This window comes from Xiphophorus hellerii, chromosome 3 (assembly GCF_003331165.1).
Source record: "Xiphophorus hellerii strain 12219 chromosome 3, Xiphophorus_hellerii-4.1, whole genome shotgun sequence".
Classification (NCBI taxonomy): domain Eukaryota; kingdom Metazoa; phylum Chordata; class Actinopteri; order Cyprinodontiformes; family Poeciliidae; genus Xiphophorus; species Xiphophorus hellerii.
This window is the reverse complement of record NC_045674.1, coordinates 32751915-32774815: the sequence shown is the minus strand read 5'-3', so window position 1 is coordinate 32774815 and position 22901 is coordinate 32751915. Positions and strand designations below refer to the sequence as shown.

Here is a 22901-nt window from a genome sequence, read left to right as displayed (position 1 = left end):
TGAGCAGAGAGGGAGGGGGGAAGGAGGAAGCGAACCAGTCGCTCCGTCTTCAGTCGATGTTGTATCAGCTTGTTTTGAAACTGGTTGTTCCTGATAAGCAGAGGGTTTCATCCTAGTAAGAAATCCTTGAGCCTGTTCTTCTGAAGCGATGATCACGTTGCTGTCCTTGTTGATAAAATGAAAAAGATTTGCAGTGAGTAGCTTTATCCCATGTTTATTAAGATTGCGTCCGCCTCTTCCAAAAAGGTGAAAGCACTGCCAATAGATCCAGAGGTTATCGATGAAGGTCACTGAGCTGGCAGAGCAGGTTTTAATCAGCCATTTGTTTATCATGTCCAGCCTGGAGTGTTTTTCGTCTCCCCATTGAGGTGATGGAATTGGACCACTGAGAAATAACTTCATTTTTAACTTTCCCATAGTGTCCAGAAGAATATTAAAGTCCTTTTTCAGAATCTCAGATTTCTGCTTTGCCAGATCGTTGGCTCCAACATGCACAACTAAATACTCAATATCTGGCTGATCAGCGGTTAGCGAAAGAACTTTACGAGTTAAATCAGATACAGTGTCACCAGGAAAAGAAATCACTCTCGTTTTCTTGGGATTGCAAACGTGACTGATTCCATTTACTGCCTCATCTCCAACAATAAGCACTCTTGGCATACCTTTCGTTTTCCTGGTAGCCGCTTTGTCCTTTGGGGCTTTGGGGGCTGGATGTGTTGGTCTTTCCTCATTGTTGATGTTTGAAGGCGAGGTTTCACTCAGAGGCTCAGGCTGGAGTACAGAAAATCTGTTTTTCAGTGGGATTCCCACAGAGTCGGAATATTTTGAGGCTCGGGCTGGTCGCTTTGTCCTTGGGAGCGGGGTCGGTGGAACCGTTTTGGTTGCAGCTGCTTGTTTGTTTTTCTTTGGTGGAGCAGGTGTTGAGGTTGAGGGTGGGTTTCGGCTCAGAGCCGGCCACGCTGATTCGTCCAGGTGAGGGGTTCTCCCTGTCAGTCGTCTCATCGGATCTGCAGTGTGAGACTTTTGCTTCGGCTTGGCACCCAGAGCGTTCCAGGGTGAGCTGCTTGATGCGAGGCTTACAACCTCTCCGTTGATTTGAGGAAGAGTTGTCTCATTTCCACAGTTAGCGCTGATTTCAAAGTTCACCTCCAGCTGTTTGATCTTCATTTCTATAGACTGAAGTCATTGTATAATACTGCTAATGTCCTTGGGGTCGACCGGAGGCATTTTGTCCTGGTGCAACTTGGAGATGAAGAAAAGTAAGGTAAAAATAAAAGTAAGAAAATCCCCCAGTCCTTAGGCTTGTGGTAATCCAGTTATGATGTCGAAAATGTGAATATAACTATAAAAACTGTCACTTTAAAAATAGCTCAGGCAAAGTTATAAGTAAGGACGAGAGAGAGCAGGATAAGATGTTCCTCCTTCAGCTGCCACAGACTCCACTCCAACATTAATCAACAATCTGATGCATAACAGTGGCACTTGACAAAATTTTATGTTTGAACTGTTCACTGTGTGTTCTTTGTGTTTTTATGATGTAAAGCACTTTGAAATGCCTTGCTGCCCAAATGTGCTATACAAATAAAATTTGATTGATCTATTGATTTATAATCTAAAAAAGGTATTTGCCACAATATGGCAGACATGATAGCTTATCATTTGCGAAAGGCTGAGCATATAGGGCAGTGGTTTGCAAGAGGCACAAGTGAATTTTTGGACCTTCCTTGTGGCTCTTAATAGCTTTGGCTACCAAGGTTAACAAATGTTTTTTAAAACTGATATAATATCAAAAGCAGGTTTTAGCAGTAGGCTAGTTTAAGTTTTTTGTAAAATAATTCCATTTCATTTCCAAAAACAGTTACACTGACAGTAATATAGAACAGAATAGAATAGAATAGACTTTATTGATCCCCAGTACATTTTCTTTTAAGGCAACTTAAGCTGTAATGATGTAGATAAGTTGGTAAATGATTTTCAGTCTAAAGTTTCAGATATTATTGATTCCATTGCCCCAATTAAAATGAAGGTTGTTTCTGGTAAAAAGAAATCTCCATGGAGGAATGCACAAACAGTTACAGTAGATCTGCAAGACAACTCTGCCGTAGGGCAGAACGAAAATGGCGTAAAACTCAACTTCCCGTTCATTGTGACATCTATAAAGAAAGACTACGTAACTATCATTTAACATTAAAACTAAAATATGCAAGAGAGGCTTTCTTTGCATATGTCATAAACAAAAACATGAACAATGCTTGAGCTTAATTTGCAACAGTTGACAGAATCACAAACCCTCCTGTGATGTTACCGCCTGAATTCCAATGTATTGCTGCTTGCAACCAGTTTTCCAGCTTCTTTTCAGAGAAAATTCAAAAAATCAGAGGATTAATCTGCACATCCACTATAAAGCCAGTACCAATGCTGTGCCCAAACAAAACAAATACAGGAAAAATGACCCAGTTCCAACTACTTAATTATAAAACCCTACAGGAAATTATAAGTCAACTAAGCTCCAGTTCCTGCTGCCTGGATGTTTTACCCTCACATTTCTTTAAGAAAGTCCTGCCTGTTATTGCTAATGATCTGATCCAAATAGTAAACTCATCGCTCTCATCAGGCGTTTTCCCCCAGGCTTTGAAAACAGCAGTAATCAAACCACTGATAAAAAAGAACAATCTGGACAAATCACTAATGCAGAATTACAGGCCTATCTCCAACCTCCCATTCATCAGCAAAGTTATTGAAAAAGCTGTGTGTAAACAATTAACTAGCTTCCTAACTATAACCAACCTCTTTGACTCCTTCCAGTCTGGTTTTCGTGCTCACCACAGCACAGAGACCGCCCTCATAAAAGTGTTCAATGACATCCATATAAATACGGACTGTGGGAGAACCACAGTGCTGGTTCTGTTGGACCTCAGTGCAGCTTTCAACACTGTTGACCATGACATATTACTGAATCGACTGGAGAGTTGGGTCGGACTCTCCGGTCCAGTGCTTAACTGGTTTGAATCCTACATAAAGAACAGGGATTTCTTTGTTTCAATTGAAAACTTTTCATCAAAGAGGTCAAAGGTCACATGTGGGGTACCCCAAGGTTCAATCCTAGGACCCCTCTTATTCAATATTTATATGTTCCCACTAGCTCAGGTTATAACAGGAAATAATATTAGCTACCATAACTATGCAGATGACACACAGCTCTACATTATGATGTCACCAGGTGACTCAGAGCCCATCCAATCACTGAACAGATGCTTAGAACAGATAAATGTGTGGATGTGCCAAAACTTTCTCCAGCTGAACAGAAACAAAACTGAAGTTATTATTTTTGGACCTAAAGAGGAACGATCTAGAGTCAATGCACAGCTTCAGTTATTACAGCTAAAAACTAGAGATCAGGCCCGAAACCTGGGAGTAGTGATGGACTCTGACCTGAACCTCCAGAGCCACATAAAGACAGTTACAAAGTCGGCCTTCTATCACCTGAGGAACATTTCCAGGATTAAAGGACTAATGTCTCAGCAAGATCTAGAGAAACTAATTCATGCGTTCATCTTCAGTCGTATTGATTATTGCAACAGCGTCTTCACAGGTCTGTCCAACAAATCAATCAAACAGCTGCAACTGATCCAGAATGCTGCTGCTCGCGTTCTCACTAAAACCAGGAAGATAGAGCACATAACACCAGTTTTAAAGATCCTACACTGGCTCCCTGTAGCTCAAAGAATAGACTTTAAAATACTGTTGTTAGTTTATAAATCACTGAACGGCTTAGCACCACAATACATTAAAGATCTGCTGTTGTTGTATCAACCTTCCAGACCTCTCAGGTCTTCTGGTTCTGGTCTGCTCTGCATCCCCAGAACCAGAACTAAACGAAGAGAAGCAGCTTTCAGCATCTATGCACCACAAATTTGGAACAAACTTCCAGAAAACTGTAAAACAGCTGAAACACTGACTTCTTTTAAATCTCAACTAAAAACCCACCTGTTTAGAATTGTATTTGAAATGTAATCAATTACAAATTTACTGATGGAACTTGACTTAATGACGTGTTTTGATTGTTGATTCTATGTTGCATTGTGTTTCTGTGTTTGTAATGATGTAAAGCACTTTGAAATGCCTTGCTGCTGAAATGTGCTATACAAATAAAATTTGGTTGATTAATTGATTGAATGTTTCATTGATTATCTTTCCAAAGCAACTCTAAACAGGTGGGTTTTTAATCTAGATTTAAAAGAGCTCAGTGTTTTGGCTGTTTTGTAGATTTCTGGGAGTTTGTTCCAGATTTGTGGTGCATAAAAACTGAATGCTGCTTCTCCATGTTTGATTCACAGGATGCGGAGCAGACTATGGATGCAAAGCAGACCAGAACCAGAAGCCCTGAGAGGTCTGGAAGGTTGATACAACAGCAGCAGATCTGTAATGTATTGTGGTGCTGAGCCGTTCAGTGATTTATAAACTAACAAAAGTATCTTAACCCTCTGATGCATGAATTATGATCCTTTGTGTCAGAATTTTTTTTCCAATTTTTAAAATTCTTTTCTTAAGGCATAAAAAAGGCAGGAACATTTTTTTGTAAAAAAAAAAAATTTTTTATTTTTTATTTTTATGTGATCAATTGTAATTTTGTCCAAATACAAAGTTGTTATTTGAAAAATACATCAGTAGTATTGTTCCTTAGGGGTTACCTGATGTCACAATATTTTTTTTACTTGCAAGAGTCGTCTACAGTAGAAGGAGGGACCGGGTCGGTTCTCATGCTTTTTTGTCTGTCGGCCATATTGTATTTAACAAAAATAATTTCTTGCATTTGCAGCTGATGGCCAGTAGTTGATGGTGTATTTTATGATGCATTAGTGTCCACTTCAGTGGTCTGTGTGCATTTATAACATAAAAATCCACAGGAAGCACAAGAAAATGGCTTTTAGATAGCTGTCCACTGTAGTGACCACTATGCATGAAAGGGTTAACTACTGTGCGTTCTTAACATTCTGTTTACTCCCCTTGTCCTACGGGTCAAAAATGACCCGCCCTAATAAAAGTCCCAAAATGAAGCAGTTTACTTGTATTAGAAATCCAAAGTCTATTTTGCATGATGAAACAATCTGTTATTTATCAATTCAACTTAATTTATTTCATTTTTATCATGTATTTTTTTGTTACACAATACAAAAAGACGATCAACAGTATTATACCTTTCTTTTTACGACAAACCAACTGTCATAAGTTTTCTTTTACATAGTAAAAGTTTATTATTGTTATTATATAAATGTGAAGTAATTACTGCTGAATTAACTATATTGAAAGGGAAAAAAAGTCAAGAATCTGTAACTTTTTGTTAACAGTTCATTCTTTTATACTATTTAGGATGTCAATTATGAAAATACTTCTCTCATACAACATCCTTCAACATGAAATGTTGAAGATGTTCAACATAAGATGTTGATCATAAGATGTTCAAAATCTTATGTTTAACATCCGGCAAAATTATTTCTCAGGATGTTAAATAATTTTGCAGGATTCATGTTCATCTTGCAAATCAAGATGTTCAAAGATTTTGAACATCTTGACCATACGTTGTTCAAAATCTTATGATTAACATCCTGCAAAATTATATAAGATGTTCAACATCTTGTGTAAGACAGTATGTGTGAACATACGACTTACAACCTGTTGGACATTGAAACATTTACTCACAGCTTCAGCGAAGAATCAACTAGGGGTACTTTGATTTAGGGCACCTTTACATCCTCTATACTGAATTTGTTTTTATTATGTCTGAGATTGTTTTTTGTTGTGTTTGGGAGCTTGTGTGATGTGAGGGGTTAGCTGCAGGTGCAGATGCAAGTTCAATTCATACATCAATCCAGTTTATTTAATGTGTGTGTATGCTTGCATATGCGGGTATGTAGGTGGGTGTGTATGTATTAGAGAAAGTTTGTGTGTGACCTTTGGGTGTGTAGGTGTGTGTGTATGTATTAGAGACAGTTTCTGTGTGACCTTTGAACTATTTTCTGCTGTTTAAATGGTTTTATAATTCACGGGTCAGAAATTACCCACAAGACAATCTTTGTACCCTAGTGGTGTACAGCCCAAATGGAAACATAAACAAAAATAAAGTATCACTTTTTCTAATGATGGGGTCAATTTAGAAAAAGTCATAAAATTTCAAGTTGAAAAAAGATAGTTTAAGGTATTTTTTCTACAGCTAAACATGCCAGTGGGTCACTTTTGACCCGCAAGACAACACAAGGTTTAAAGTCTATTCTGTGAGCTACAGGGAGCCAGTGGAATGAAAAAAACCAGGGTAAATATCCAATCCATCCTTGTGAGATGACGCTACAACGTCACTGGTATGGGAAATGTAGTTTTTTAAAGACAATTTCTTACACTTCCGTAACGTTAAACAGACGTTAAACTACAATACCCACCTTTCTGTGCGCACAGCTACTTCTGTTGACCGCAGCTTGCAGGCTACTAATATAGACCGGCTGTCTCCGACATAAGTTTCAAACAACGCTTTAAGAGGTAATACAGAAATATGTGCCTTAGTAACGATGTGATCAGAGTTAAAAATCCTTCGACTCCTTGCAGCTTGTTATATGTACGCTGTTTAAGCTGCCGCTGCTAAAGAAATTGCTTAGCTGTCGGATAAGGACTAGCTAGCAGCGGTAACAGCTCACATGCTGCACGATACCGGGTTGTTACAGAACGGTGACATCTAAACAGAATTATCAGACAATAAAACGCGAAAACAGGTGGCTTTAAAGTTGACTGATAAAGTTAGAACGGTTTAGACGTGGAACAAGCAACACTGACTCTTTATTCTGTAGGATTTTGAATTCAGGAAATTCAGTTTTATCTGGAAGGGTTTTCCAGAACTTGCGTCACTCAACATGTCTGTCTGTTTATTTCAACACTGTGGGATAGCTGGACATCCTGGTGTCCGGGGAACACTGAGCGAGGACAGTTTCTAATAACTATCCTCGCTGTATTAGTTGTCTAATACAACTCTTCTAATGAAGCAGTTGCATTAGACCTTTGTTGCGCTTGTTGAATAGATAAAGTTTGTGCTTTCAAGCATACTACCATGTGAACTTATTTCTGTGTGCATTTTCTGCGTTAGTCTTAGGAAGAACCAGTCCAGCTGCGGTGACGATAGACACAGGGACCGATGTCTCCTCCGCGTCTTACAGGTGCTCTTCGTTCTTTCTCTAATGTCAGCAAGAGGGAGGATCCCACGGAGCAGCTGTATGACCTGAAGGTGAGGCCAAAAAAGCAAATTATATCTCTCCCTCATAATGAATAAGTATTTAATCTTGTCTAAAGTACAATTAAATATTACTCAAGAACTTTTAATTCTTCAAACATCGTTTGCTTAGAAAAGCCAGATAGCGCCTTAACTTGACATTTTGTTACATGGAATTTCTGGGGAAAACATTCAATAAAATAATTTGGCAAAAGACAAGGTATTTGGAATATACTTAAAGGTTATCAATTACCATGATTGGACACTAAAAATCTGTTTTTTATCATTTCTCTTAACTTTTAACCTTGACATAAGTACATCTGTCTGATGTCTCGGGGAAAAGAGAACTTGTGAGCAAACAAATCACTAAAGTTCTAAACACTCCAGTGTTGAATAGATTTGAAAATAAAAAAACAAAAATGATACCCAGCATCAGTGTGAGTTAGGATCACTGATTTAAGGTTAAATGAAGTGTGATATGTTGTAGTTTTGTTTGATTTAATGTGACAAGGCAATGAGGGAATTTGTGCTATGTCGCTGAGAAGATCAAGTTAAACAACTGCCTTTCACAAACAAGTCATGTCTACTGATTTTAGAGCATTTTTATAAAACTCAAATTGCCTTAAAAACACTGAGACTTAAGGATGTGAAAACCTTCCAGGCTGCAGATGTGATCAACATTCATTCAGTAATTCTTCAAGAATTTACAACAGTTCATTCTTTTATGCTTTTATTCTTTTCAGATTCTATATATGAACAACAAGGAAGTTTTCTTTTAGAAGTTATTGATATTTAATTTTCACTTGGCATCAATAAAGTATTTTTGAATTTAAATTTGATTTGTATTTTAATAAACTTTTGAACCTTTTGATAATAATAGGTCCAGGATCACTTAAAAATGCCCACTGAAATGACACTGAGTCAATTCATATTTTGTTTCATAGTCGCTGAGACATAGAGGAATTATTAAAAATAATTTTAAAAATGTAGAAAAGATATTGACAGCATTGTTGTAAGTAACTCTAGTCTGGGGATCTCTAGAAGGAAAGACTCAGCATGTTACTGATTTAAGTGTGTAATGATTTAAGTGTGTAATAAGGTCCTGAAGACCTAAGTCCCCTCTGTATAACAGAGGGGACTGTTATACAGCTCAAGGCTTCATAAAACCTTAGACCGGCCCTGTATGATGAACTAAATCAGCTGCACTACGCATGTTTAGCTGGATATAAAGGGACAAGTATATTTATGTGGCTTTACTCTTCCATTTCGTGTCTGTTGAGTTTTTGATAAGCTGCATAGAGACTGGATTGGTTGACCAAGCTTTATGGGAGGAGTTTCCGGCGGCTGCACGGAAATCTGGCTGACTAAGTGGACAAAGCATTTGATATGGTTTGATGGATCATGTAACCGGAATAATAATATTTAAAAATAATATAAAACCAGCATGATGCGTGACTACAAGGTGAGCGAGAAAGCTCCTCGCAGAACCTGCTTGATGAGCAGGCACATGCAAAAGGGGGCGGAGGTGCTTGAGCCCCTGCCCCTTTTATCCTTGATGCCCCTAGAGCCCTTTTTGAGTTTTTCTCTTTATTTTTTTTTTTCAATTTTTTTTATTTATGTATTTTTCATCTATGTGTCAGGACGCCTGCTTGTGCCTCTCGAGAATAATATTTTGTTACATATAACAATTTAACAAAATAAATTAGTCTTGCTGTCCTCGGTCTAATAATGACTGAGGATTCTCACAGCCTCCATGTTGTTCAGACACTGAGCCCTTGGTGAGGAGGAGGGCGGCGGGACTGCGCCCTCTAACTATCAAATTATGGGCAAGAATATTTTTTTTCTACATACACTTGCAGGGTTTCCCCCAGTGTATTACTACAAGCCTGGTGGGTCACCAGGCTTTACTTGTGCCAGGCTAAGCATTGCTTATCTTTTCAAGTTATTTTAAAAAATGTTTGTATTTTTTAAGATTTTATAGGTGGTATTCAGGTATTAATTTTCCAGTCTTTCAATAACATAATTATCAAGTGATATTTTAAAATTTCCTGTCAAGTTTAAACAATATTTAACTCAAAAACACGATGGGCCGCTTTGTGAATGACTGCCCGAGCATCCAACCAGCTGGCTTAGCAAGTTTTCTGGGGGAAACCTCACACTTGTCTGTGAATAAAAACGTAGGTCTGATATCGAATTGAGCAACGATTTTAGATCGGGCATATTCAACACACCTCACACTGCAGGACTTTGTAAGATTGTCGTAAAGGGAAAATCGGGGCAAAAAAAAAGAAAAGAAAAGGCTTTAGTGGGAACACCAACATGCAGAAGCATTATCTGACAGTTCTTTCCTTCCCCCTTCACCCTGTCCCCCACCCGGGCCGCAGCAAAATTGCCAAGTCCTGACTGGTCTGTGGTAATAAAAAGGTTGGGGACCACTGTCCTACACTTCTCGTTTCAACTCATCCAGTCTGGCGTTTGTAGTGTCCATAATAATTTTAACAAAGCTTTTGAAATTGTCCTGTTGTTGTTGAAGCAACTCCATGTACATTTCCTTCTGCTGGCTCAGTAACTATTTAACTTGTATGAGCGATACAAATTCCTCATCCGGTCTCATATCGGTCTTGGGTCCTTTTGGAGCCATTATTTCACTCAGTATTTTTACCAAAAGTTTTTCTCAAAGTGATGATAAAAGTAGAATACTTTTCTCAGTTGAAACGTGATGGCGGGGTTCTTGCTGAGTTGATTCCACTTCCGGTAGTGTTTCCCTCCAAAACGTACGTGATGATTATCTGGTGAACTTACCTAGTTCCTCATCTTCCATCTTTTTGTAAAAGTCTGTTTTGTCATGTAATTGTGACTAGTCGACTAGCTACCTGAAGAGTCATTGCAGAGTAAAGAATCAATGTGTCAACTAGTTGGTGTAACCCAGAATTAATGCATGTAATTCTTCCTGTATTTATAGACCCATGGGTTTTTTAAAACCGGGTGTCTCTTTCCTAGTTTATTTCTCTGCGACTTTGCCTGACACTTTAAATGGAATTTGGGGCAATATGCAGAACTTCATTTTACCTGGCTCAGCTCTCATTAAATCTGCTCAGCAGAAAATGTGCTTCTCCAGGGAAAAGATGACTGGAGTCACTCAGAGATTATCTCCCAGTTTGTGCTAAAATGCTTAGTTTTAGAAGGTATTCAGATACTGATTGTAGTTGAGTCAGTGTGTTAATGCTTTTCCTGGCCTATGAGCCCTGAACTGTCAGACTTGCTTAGATTTAATAAGCAAGTCTGCTTATTAGACTTGCTTATTAAAGTCTAATAATAAGCAAGACTTTTTATTAGTCTTGCTTATAAAAAGTCTTGCTTTTTTACAGTAATAAAATACTGTATTTTATTACTGTAAAATACAGTATTTTACTGTATTTTACAGTAAAATACTGTAAAATACAGTATTTTACTGTATTTTACAGTAAAATACAGTAAACTGTATTTTACTGTTTAAAAATACAGGTACTGTATTTTTAAACAGTACCTCATTAGTGTAATAAGGATTACACTAATGAGGTACTGTTTAAAAATACATAACAAAATGTTAGGCTCATTAACACTGGCTTCTGCAGAACTGCTGTGGATGAATGCGAGTTGTAATGTAAAATGTGAAAATAAAACCTTTTTGGCTTTTCTTAAACTATGTTGGAAATATTAGTGTTTAAAAAAAAACTGGTATGAAAAATGATTTTTTTTACAACTTTTGTTTTTTCTTCTAAATTTTGTTTTGTTTTTACAGATAAAGACCAGAGACTAATCATTTCCCCACAATTAGATATCAATAGAAAATGTGCATACATGAGGAAATAGATTGGGCTCTAGAGACCCTCTGTCTAATAGTGAGTCTTACTCCTTTCTGTGGCTTTGATAACTTAAGTGTGATGCTTTATGTCGCCATCTACCAGACTTTATCTGGTTTATGCCAAACATGTACTCTGTTCTGGTGTTAAAAAAATTATATTTTAGACTAGGGCTGAAACGATTCCTCAAATTATTCGAGTACCTCGATTATTAAATTCCTCAAGGAAAATTTATCTGCCTTGAAGCAAATTATGTTTTATTATTTAGTGCACAGTTTTCCGGCTGGCTCATCATTTGCGTTGCACAGCGCCCTCACTTCTGCCTAAGAGTTTTTGACGAAAGCTAAGTGTTAGCTTACCTTTCGTCAAATTTTAAAGTTCAGTCTGGGAGGATTTTATTTATTTATTGAGGATGTCCAGGTTTTTTTTTTTTTGGGACCAATAAGCATCCTTAAAATGACTGGCGCGATGCCTGGCGTACGGCACCGTTTTTCCTCCCGGAGCTGGCTTGGAAGAGCGCGGCTGGTGTATTTATACAGGTGAGTGAACATACTGAACGCTGTGGGCGACTGTGCTTTAGATGCGTAGCTTTATGATTGAACTGGAAAATTTATTTCATATCATCCCAGTCTCAACAAATGGGTGGCGGAGTGCATCTTGGTGGTAAATAGCTGGTAGATGAGCTTCTGTGTGTGAGGAACAAAGCTGTTAAATCTTGTCTCTAACACGGACACAAAAGCTATAAATGTCTGGGGAAGGTGAGAGTTCGTCTATTAAATTGACTGAAGATGAATACATAAACTTAAAGGAGAATAGACATTTCTTATAAGCAGATTTCTGAGCCTGATTCTTTATTATTAATTTAAATATAACTTCAAATTTTGTATAACTTCAGGTTAACTTAGAAAATGAGCTATTATTGTTAGTTATTTTTCTAAACTACAAAGAAAGTAATTGTTAGGGATGCTCAAATATAAGAAATTGGACTATCTGTCCAATAGAAATTGGACTCGCCAGATAATCATCACGTTGATATCCGATAGTAACACTGCTGTTTCGTTGGATTTATCAATGTTTTATCTGAAAAAATTTTTATACGATTACTTGATCAATCGTCAGAATAATCGATAGAATACTCGATTATTAAAATATGTGTTTACAACAGCCCTATTTTTAGACTCATCTGTCCAAAGAAAATTGGACAGAAAGTACCTGGATTTTCAGTGGTTGATTAGCAAATTGATACAGTTTCTCTAATTGTAACGATGGTCTGACAGAGTTGGTGTGTTGGTCACCGAAACACTGAATTTCGCTGCACATGGACATTTGTTTATTTAAATTTTTCAATGACCTGTGAAATACGATACCATTGAACCTTGTTATCGAGTTGTCCTGGTGTTGACAATTAGTAGCAAACTAATATTCTGTTGAGAATAAAACATCGGCTTGTGAAATTGGAATGTCATTGCATTGTACTGATATTCTTTAAAAAAAACAACAAATATCCTAAGTCGTATGGATATAGGATAAGCACTAGAAATAGTGCTTTCTGTTTTTAACGTGAGGTTTTGATCAAGATAAAGTCACAGTAAGTGGGATTAAGTTTTGTCTTACATGAGCCCTCATCTTACATGGGTCATCGATTGCAGCTTTCTCACAGATCATAGATTGTCAATCTATAAAAAGTTTGACCTGCCAATTTTCATTTTAGCCAGTGCCATTTTTTTTATTGAAATGTTGCTAAATATAGGAAGAAAGTCTCTGAGTTGGTAACAGTGGAGTTACTATTGATAACTACAAGCTTGCAGACATGACCTGGTAGGCCGGTCTATCAGTCAAACCTCTCATTGCAGAGCAGAAGAAGACAGTGGCTGATTTTTAGACCTTTGCTGATGTAGAAAAAATCAGAGGGTGAGATTGGCTTCATGTAAATATTGGCCGATCACTGATCTCCCAAAATTGAGGAAATCGGCGCGAATTTGGCTCAATTTTGTGTTGGTAGTAAAAATATTGTAGAGGTAGTAAAAACTAGTAAATTCAACTCTGGGATTCCTTTATAAACCCTGTAAATAAACCTACCATTCATCCAAGAATTTTTTTTTTTAACTTTTAGGTCCCCCTCCAGCCATTTTTAGAACAATGGTTTAGTCCATTGCGTAGCAGGAGCAACAGCAGCGCTGCTTGCGGATTTACGCTTTGTGCGGATTTACAGCAGCCAGAAATAATGGGGATCCAAAGGCATGTGGAAAAAGCAGAGGTAGCAGTTTGATCATCTCCGTTAACAAAAATTGGTGTATCCCTGGCCATGTCACAGGTAAGGCAAAGTTGTGTTGCCCTTATCTGGAGCTGTTGGCTGTCAGCCTGTGTCCCTACTATCTTCCCCGGGAGTTCAGTCATGTGATCTCCATCTGTTTTTACATCCCTCTGAGACAGCCACCTGCTGTCAAATGATACAACGTGTCACAGCACAACTTCAGTTGCAACATCCTGAAGCCCTCTTAATAATATATGGAGATCTTAATCATGTCACCCTGGATTCCATTCTGGCTGCTTTTCACCATGGTTGTCAATTGTCCCACCAGGAAAAACAGGGCAATTGATTTACTGTGCACTGTTCGTTACTCTAGCAATAGTCAGCCCCGCCCACTCCTCACAACTCCTCTGTGCTGACTACTGACCAGTTCTCTGTCTAACAGGTCCGGAGTATCTCTAAGACCTGGGTCTTACCCTACAGGAGGTCTATGAGAGATAATCTGTTTAAACTGGTGGCGAGAGAGGCTCGTCTAGCTCTAACTACCTTCGATCCAGAAGTTACGACCCTCTACAGTTAAGGAACAGTCAACTGAGTAGCCCTCACAGCTGCGTAGTCCCAATAACCACTTCTGTTAACGGTAGCCCTCTCTCTTAAATAACCTGCACTTGGAAACGGCTAGATTAGATTTAGTGACTTAGATTCAAGTCCCAGGGTTGTTATTTTTACACTCACTAAAGGAAAGTCCGAAGCCACCACATTACTGGAATCATGTATACTGATTTTACTTTAATAGGAGAAACTAAAATAATCAATGACTCAATTAATTTCAGTGTCCACCAACCTCTATAAAATTTTATAAAGATATATTTATTAAGCAAGCTTTAGCAGGGGTAAGTGACATACAGATTAATTATTAAAAATTACAAAACTAATTCAAAATAATAAAATCAACATAACCCAACCATATTATCCTAACTTCCTTCCCTGACCTGTGTCACTAATAAACTGAGAGAGGCTTTTGGGGAGCAGTTCGACTCATACCCAGATGGCAGTTGATCTTGGCAACGGAAGTCTTTAATTCCTTGGTTCAGAATCTTTGTCTTTGTGTGGAAAAATCCTCTTTAGAATAGAAGCAAAGCAGAATTGGTCCTTGTCCTTCGAACATCCAATTCTTCATCCCTCCAGGGATCTTTGTCTTTTCTCCAAGTCTGTTGCGGTTGGTTTGAGATCGTTGGGTTGAGGCAGAGTCGGCTGTAGAATCAGGAGCCAGGGCTGGGGGATGATGGATCTTGTCCTTTCTTGGCGGCGCAAAGTCTCAACTTCCCCATAGCTCCAGGGTGCGGTCCTCTGCTGATGTTTCCTCTGCGTCCTCTGGTTGACTCATCCTCACGCCGCGGACTAAGAACGCTCTCTTCCTCTTTCTGCTGTCTTTTATACTATCTCAGCCCATGGTTGTGTATGGGGGAGATAGTGTACGTGACTTCTCGCATGTTCGATGAGTCGCTGGAAAGTCCCAACCTTTCCCAACCGTCAGCCCTTGCGTGACTCACAGCTCTAACATCATGTGAACTTCCCCTTTTTTCCAAGGCCATCTGTTTGTACTTCCCCAAAATCCCCCTGATTCTCCACTCTGCTCAGCTTGCCTATTGCAACACAGCCTGAGAACAGGACCTCACCCAGCACTTTAATTCTATCTTTTTAAATCAACACATTTCTGTTAATTCATTATAAATCATTAACACCATCATGTTATCATTTATCATTTACATTCATCATAACTTTAAGTATGTTTTTAAATCCACACGTTCTTATAATCCATTATTAATTATCAACCATGACTGTAAATCACATACATAATTATCAATCATAATCATCATGTTCTCATCAGTATTACAGATTAAAATACAAAGATACATTTCAGAAAATCATTCAGTGAATAATTGTGCACATATATATTTATGTCTCTTTAATTATACTTAAATCAAACTGCAAGATTACTTTATTTTTCTCAGGCCTTTATGCTCTGTTTTCTGCGTGTTCCTGGAAAGATCTCACTACCCTATGCCAGTTTTCACGACAGCACCAATGTAAAAGATTCATGTAAGGCTGTTGCCCTTCCCCCACTGGGCAAGTCAGACCACAACCTGGTGTACATACAGCCAAGTACACCCCAGTGGTCCAAAGGCAGGGTGTCTCCACTCGCTCCATCAGAAGATGGCCTGCTGAAGCAAAGGAGGCCCTGCGGGGGGACTCTGGGGGAACTCCTGGTGAAGATCTAGAGGGGATGAATCAGTGTTTCATAAATTATCTTAATTTCTGTGTAGAAGTGGTGGCCCAGAATAACTTTTTTTTAATAGATTTAGCCATTGTGCTACACTCACCACCATCACTACATCTACTCTGCCCCAGTGCTCTCCTCTAGTACATAATCCTCCTTGCCATCAGATGCAGTCATTCCACTGTTATGGCCCCCTCGCCTCACCTCTATTCCCCACCAGCCACCTGACCCAATCTCCTCCTCCAAGGCAGCTTAGTACTCCCTCTCCTTTCTTTTTTACACCGCTAGTCCGTAGCTCTTAATTTATTTTTAGCTCAAGTTAAGTTTATTTATCCAACATTGTCATACTTGTATTTATACTTTTTTTTTTCCAATTTAAAAAAAATCCCCTTAAGTTGAATGATCTGCACCTCAACAGTACCATGTCAAATTTCTTGTATGTAAAAATACTTGGCTAATAAATTAGATTCTGATTATGTTTATGTCAGCAAAATACACAGACTTTTGTAGAGTATTCATATTTTTGGACTTCATATACTAGAGTTTTCCAGCTATATGTTGTAAGTGAAGTGCTGGTTATTTGGGACTCTTGCAGTTTGATGAATATTGTTCTCTTTATTTGGAGTGTAATTATTTTCTCTTTTGTTCCAGGCCAAGCGTGTGAAGAGACAAGAGCTGTTTGCCAGAGAAGGCTTGACATGGCAGAAGATTGTCCATTTTTGTTCTGAGCATCAGGATAAAGCTAAGCAGCAAGCTGCCAGTCAGGAACTGAAGAGCCTGATTCAGGCAGCCAAACAGATTGGTAACTAACTCCTTGCTCTCAAATCCATTGCCAGTTTGATTTTCTGTTTTTTACTCCAGAATTTTGGGTTTCAACTTCTTCTGTTTAACTACCACACTTTTTCACTACCCTGATTATGTGCCAAGTTTGTGCTTACTTACCACCAACTTTTTTTTTGTTGACACTGCTTCAAACAGTCTGGTGAAAAAATTGTGCCATCACAGTAGGGCTGAAACAATTCCTCAAGTGATTCGAGTACCTCGATTATTAAAATTCTTCAAGGAAAATTTATCTGCCTCGAAGCTTCGTTAAGTTATATTTTATTATTTACTGCACCGTTTTCCGGCCAGGTTATTACTTGCGTTGCGCAGCGCTCTCACTTCCGCCTAAATTGTTGACGAAAACTAAGTGTTAGCAGCATAACGTCCACTTTTCAAGTTCGGCCGTGGGGATTTTATTGATCGGTGATAATGTCTGGGTCTTTGTCGTTTTTCGGGGGACCAATAAGCATCCTTAAAATGACTGGCGCGATGCCTGGAGTACGGCAGCTTTTCTCCTCCCTGAGCTGCTGCCTGGTGGCCGGTGTTCAGAGCGAACGGCGGGGAAGGGCGCTGAAGATGTATTTATACAGGTGAGCGGATAGACTGAACACTGCGGGGGGCTGCGCCTTAGATGATTAACGTAAATGTAGCTTCACGGACGAACCGGAAAATTTATTTCACATCATCCCAGTCTCAACAAATGGGTGGCGGAGCTCATCGTGGCGGCATGTAGCTGGCAGATGTTTCTGTGTGTGACGAACAAGGTGTCAAATCCCGTCGCTAACATAAACACAAAAGCTATAAATGTCTGGGCAAGGTGAGAGTTAATCTATTAAATTGACTGAAGATGAATACATAAAAAAAAAAGCTGGAGCATAGACATTTTTTATAAGCATATTTGTGAGCCTGCCTCTTTATTATTAAATTGAATATAATTTCAGATTTTTGTATAACATTTTGTCAGGTTAACTTATAAAGTGAGCTATTATTGTTACAGGTACATTTTCTAAACTACAGAAAAGTAATTGTTAGGGAAGCTCAACTGTGAATAATTGGACTGATGATGATATGCGATCGTAATACTGCTGTTCTGTTAGATTTACCAATGTTTTACTTCATCTTTTTTTATCCGATTACTCAATTAATCATAAGAATAATCAATAGATTACTCGATTACTAAAATATTTGTTTACAACAGCCCTACATCACAGTAGGGCTTATTAATATATCGCACATTTGATATTCCAATATCACAATTGCACAGAACTACCTGAACCATTGTAAGTATTCACGGCTTCAAGTTTGCTCTGTCAATAATATCCTTGGTATTATCTGTTTAATGCAGCGTAAAAATATTTACAAGGTGGTGATGTGGTCCAATCATTAAGCAACTACAGCTAAGTTGTTTCAGTGGCAAAACAGCAGACGCCAACCAGAGGTGACTGAGACAGTTTACCTCATGCCAACCCATCTGTGATTAATATATTATAACTACATCTGGTTATTTTAACTAACCAGCTGTAGTTAGTTAAAATAACTAACTGCATCACAGTGAGAGTGATGGCATTATTAGCTGCTAATGCTAACTTGGCACTCCTGCAGGTGCCATTACTATGAGTCATTTAGTCATGTCCACAAAACCAGAATGTTCCAATTCGGAATGAGCAGTAATCTGTCACAAAGATGGTTTTAGCCCCCTTATTTCTTACCCGAGTTCTATAAAATGTGGCTTAAACTAAAGCTGAGCAAATTGCTGATATTTTGATTTTAAATTGACCAATATAAAAGAGAAATTTGCTTAGTCCTTTCTTGCATTTTGACAGAAACCAAGCTGTTTATAGAGTTATATCCAGGGAGAATACATATTTTACAAATAGTTAGTTAGTATTTCTTCTTTGACTTAGTATGACTTCTTTACTTTGTGAAATATTTCATCCCAATTGATGATTGTTATGAATATTGTCACGTTCTACAAACGAGGCAATTAGTCAATTTTTGCTTTTTATTGAAGGTTTAAAAATTACAGCGGCTGTAGTCAACCACAGCACAGGGAAAGTAAACTGATAAACGGGTGTAAAACAAATTTAAATCACTCATATTATGCTTTTCCTTGTTCTCTGTGTCAGTTTTACTCTACATGCAGACCCGTTGTCATGGCAACCGGCACATCACCTCCGCTGACCCACAGGGCTCAAAAAAAAAAAAAAAAAAGAGTGACATATTGACCAGAATGCCCTCCTGCTTTTGGAACAGTCTCTTCTCCAAAAGCACAGTGTCAGAGTTCATTTCAACCGAACTGAGTCCCAGGTTTTACGTGGATCAGGGTTTGCTTCTTTGGTCCGTGTTAGAGTTTGATTGTGCATTCAAACCTCCTTAAACCAACTGGACTTTCTAGGCAAATGAACAGAGTTCCACTTTAGTGTCTTAAAATACTAACATTTTAAGACACAGATATTGAACTGTAACACATGTTTGAGACTGTTAGTGGTTTGATTTAATGGTTTCAGCATAGATAAATTAAAAAATTAAAAATTTAAGATTTTAAGGCGCTGGAAACTTTAATAAGTAAAAGTGCAAAGAACAATCTTCATAGTTAGATTGTAGGGATGCTCCGATTAGGTTTTTTTGCTGCCGATACAATCATCCATGAGGCCGATTACCGATCACTGCCGATCGCAGGGAATGTCTGTTAATTTTTCACTTTAGGTATAAATTATTAAAAAAATTAAAGTATTGCTGTATCGTTTGATGCATTGGTGCTGTGTGGGAGACTGAACTACAATTTCCCTGAGGGAACTTCACAAGTTCCTGGAGCTGATCTATTCAATTCAGTTCCATTAACAAATCATTTTCTATGGCCTGTTTTTGATTTATTCTTGGCAAATTCCAGCCATTTAATCTACAGTCTAAAGGTATAGGTGGTATCGCTCACAACTGAGATCTGATGTCCAGATCCTTAAGAAAAAGTTTGTCTTGAAAATAGATTTTTAATTCTTAATAAGATCAAATCAATTTCTCAGTTTTCTCTGTCAGCCATTGTATGACAAATAAAAATAACTTCACACATATTAATATGAGCAGTGCAGGCTGCTGATGAGTTCTGCTTTGCTAGCAAAACTTTGAGGTTAGTGATTCGCTCTGACCATCCAATCAGATCACTGTAGGCCTCCAAGCAGGCCTTGAGGTGCGAATCTGTGAGCTGATTGTTTAAAGGTATATTTCTGGTGTTATACTGTTTTGTTAGCAATTGTGAAAGGCCGGGGCAGGTTAGGCTGCCCCTGTCAACACATAGATACTGAAATCTGATTGGAAGGAACACAGAATGGGAAACTGGGCAGCCAATAGAGATGTTATAAAAAAGAGAATAGACTATTGAAATTAAATCAGCATTTAACTGAACAAAAATATAAAATAGGTTGTAGATATAGTGATTTTGATAGTGTTTAGGCCTGCTGTGAAGGCCTTAAAGGCCATGACGACTCATATCTGGGTTCTATTGCACTTTATATTGCCTTGTTGCTGAAAATGTGCTACATAAGTAAATAATTCCCTTTAACTTCAGTCTTACACATTTAGCAAGGGTGTATGTGTATTCAGATATGAATTTTATGTAGGAAAATATAAAATGGGAATGCATGTGTAGGAATGGATAGGAAATTCATAACTTGGTAAAAAGCTAGGTGATCACTAGCTATTTACAGTGCTGCTGTGACATGAAACTATTATTTTGTAAAAGTTTGTTTTTTTGTCTTTTTTCTGTTTAACAGTTGGAACTGAACATGGTCAAGAGGCCATAGAATGTGCTGCTGTCTTTCTGTTTGAGACCTTTCAAAACAAAGACCATGTTGGAACAGAGGAGACCTGTGCCATTAAGCAAATGTTTGGACCATTTCCATCGTCTGCAGCTGAAGCTTCCTGTGCTTGTGTGGCTCGGCTGGTGGCCCCACTTGATGACTCCAAAGTCGAAGATTTCATCAAAACCCAGCGTTCCCGTTACCACCACCAGCGAGGCTCTGCCTTTGGATGCAACGTTAATTTCTCTTATGACTTCTACACACTTGACCCACTGGAAGACCTCCAAGGTTCTGATCTTGGTGATGAGAGAGTGGATGTAGACTTTGTCAACTTTCTCAATAATCAGCAAAGTGGATATAAGTCTGCCAGTGAAGATGATGTGCCCCATAGTGGAACAACTTTAAGCTCTGGGGATGGATCCATCCTTAGAAGAGAAGTGGAAAAATACCTGGAAGGAGGAAATATGATTTCATCTAACCCAGAGGAGCTGTGCACCTCCTTGTTTGAGATGCTAACCTCCCACAGGAGTGATGATGAGCTGCAGAATGAGGTAAGAGAAGTCTAAAAGCGTTTCTGTGTCTAATTCAGTATTGTCAGATTTTGACAGAAATATTGTCCTTCATGAAGACTTATAAACTGACTGACTGATGCATATTTCTTTAGCCATGTACCGTTTCTATTCATTTCAGGTATTTCATTCTCTTAGCTGGCTAGGTTGATCTGTATATGTTTCTTTAGCAGTGAGGTGTAGCAAAGATTTTAAATGGACCATCTCACCACAGTTTAGTCTTCCTATAAACACACGAAGAACCACAGGGCTGGTTCCATTTGACCTCAATGCAGCAAATAACATGCTCATATATAAAAGGAAAATAAATATTTAATTTGGGTGTATTATATTTAATTTGGGTATATTTGGGCATATTAAATGCAAATGCAATTATTAGACTTCCAGTAATTTTGATATGATCCAACAGTTAAATAATAATGTTAAATCGACCATAATTTAAATATAGTCAAAAAATATCAGTCATATTTCAAATTAATCAACTTAAAGTGCCCTTTCAAAATCTGAATAATCAATTATCAAAAATAAAATAAATTAATTGTCAAGTTTTTCAAATACTCCAGCAGAGTGAAAGAGTGGAACAAATAAAAATACTGTGCAATATCAAACTTAAAATTGTAGCTACATTCTGTTCTGACTGATTGAACCTTTTCAACAGAGTGAGGAGTACTTAGCCTCAACGTGTGGCCTGATAGTTATCAATAGTAGAATCCTGGTAGAGTTCCAAACTGGCAGCAGCAGACATTCTGGCAAGAATGCCCCAATGAGTAATTAACCTCACATTTCGGACATAAAACAATGCTGCTCCCAGATGAGAAACTCACCAGGCAATCAAATCCGAAGATTCTAAGAAATGCATTGATTGGTGTTGAAGACGCCAAACACAGCATGCAGCAACCACAGTGGAAACAGAGGAGGAAGTCGAACTGCAAGCTGGGGGCGGGGCTTTAAAGAAGTAGAAGAGTGTGGGCCAACCCAGGAAGTGGGCCCACAAAATAAAAGTCACTGAATAAATGTGGGTTACACATTCATGCGTTTATCTCGCACTGATTACTGCAATAGTGTCATTACAAGTCTGCCTAAAAAAAAATCATTCAGACATCTGAAGCTGATCCAGAACACGGCTGCTCGTGTTCTCGCTAAGACCAGGAAGATGGAGCACATCACACACAACATACACTGGCTTCTTGTATCTCAGAGAACGGTAAATAAAATACTGTTGTTAGTTTAGAAATCATTGAACGGCTCAGCACCACAGTATATTTAAGATCTGCTGTTTTTTATATCCTCGACACACTAGGCCGATTTGCCAGAAAACTGCAAATCCCACATCAATGAGTATTACGTTTTCCAAATCCAGACATAGATTTTTCCTATCTTTTGATGTATTTTATGTGTAGAAAGAATGAAAATTGAGGGCGTGACCAGAAGCTGTTTGTGAAGGAGCAGGATTTTCAAAAAGTTAATAAGGCATACTCTATCAGTAGCCAAATTCCATTATTGTAATCAAATATAAAGATGAATTATAAGCATAATGTGCCTAAAAGGTTGAAAAAGGATTTTATAACAGTAAAAGATATGAGCAAGTTGAAATGTACACAAGTAATTGAAGAGGATCACAAGATTTTACAAGTTGAATGGCGTTTCTTAATGAAAGTATGTGGACATAGTTAGGTTTACAAAACTGTCAAGTTTTTGCCTAATATTTTTGGTTTTCCATCAATTTCAATGGAGCCAAAAAAATCCGCCCCCTCCCCCCAAAAAGTTGAAAAATATACAAAAGTATAAAGGTTATTTATAGGCCTGTTGTGATAAACGATAAATCAATTAATCGTACGATAAATTAAAACTATCGACCTCATTTTAATTATCGGCTTTATTGTCTCTTCCAGCCCTTTTCTCTTCCTGTTGATGACACTGAATGAAAAAGGCTCAATTCTGGTGCTCTCCACTGACATCTCCCTTCCTCATTTCCTTTGTGTAATGCCGAGCGCACACTGGACGATCTTAGAGCTGTCGGCCAATTGTCAGCCCATTTTCAAAACCTGAGAGACCACACATTAGCCGACAGTATAACGGTTCGATCGGGT

The 22901-nt window shown here is 38.2% G+C and overlaps 1 protein-coding gene across 2 annotated transcripts in view; it reads left to right on the top strand.

Annotated features, from left to right (window-relative positions):
* The first annotated feature begins 6411 nt into the window (after positions 1-6411).
* Positions 6412-22901, top strand: part of ascc3 (activating signal cointegrator 1 complex subunit 3) — a 235171-nt gene continuing 218681 nt past the window's right edge. Inside the window, exons 1-4 of one of the 2 annotated variants that reach the window (XM_032558088.1) lie at positions 6412-6531; positions 7130-7267; positions 16278-16428; positions 20216-20793. In XM_032558088.1, the coding sequence (XP_032413979.1) occupies positions 7178-7267; positions 16278-16428; positions 20216-20793 (819 nt within the window). In that variant the 5' untranslated portion in view covers positions 6412-6531; positions 7130-7177. The remainder of the gene's footprint in view (positions 6532-7129; positions 7268-16277; positions 16429-20215; positions 20794-22901) is intronic. The other variant, XM_032558087.1, reaches the window with a different exon arrangement.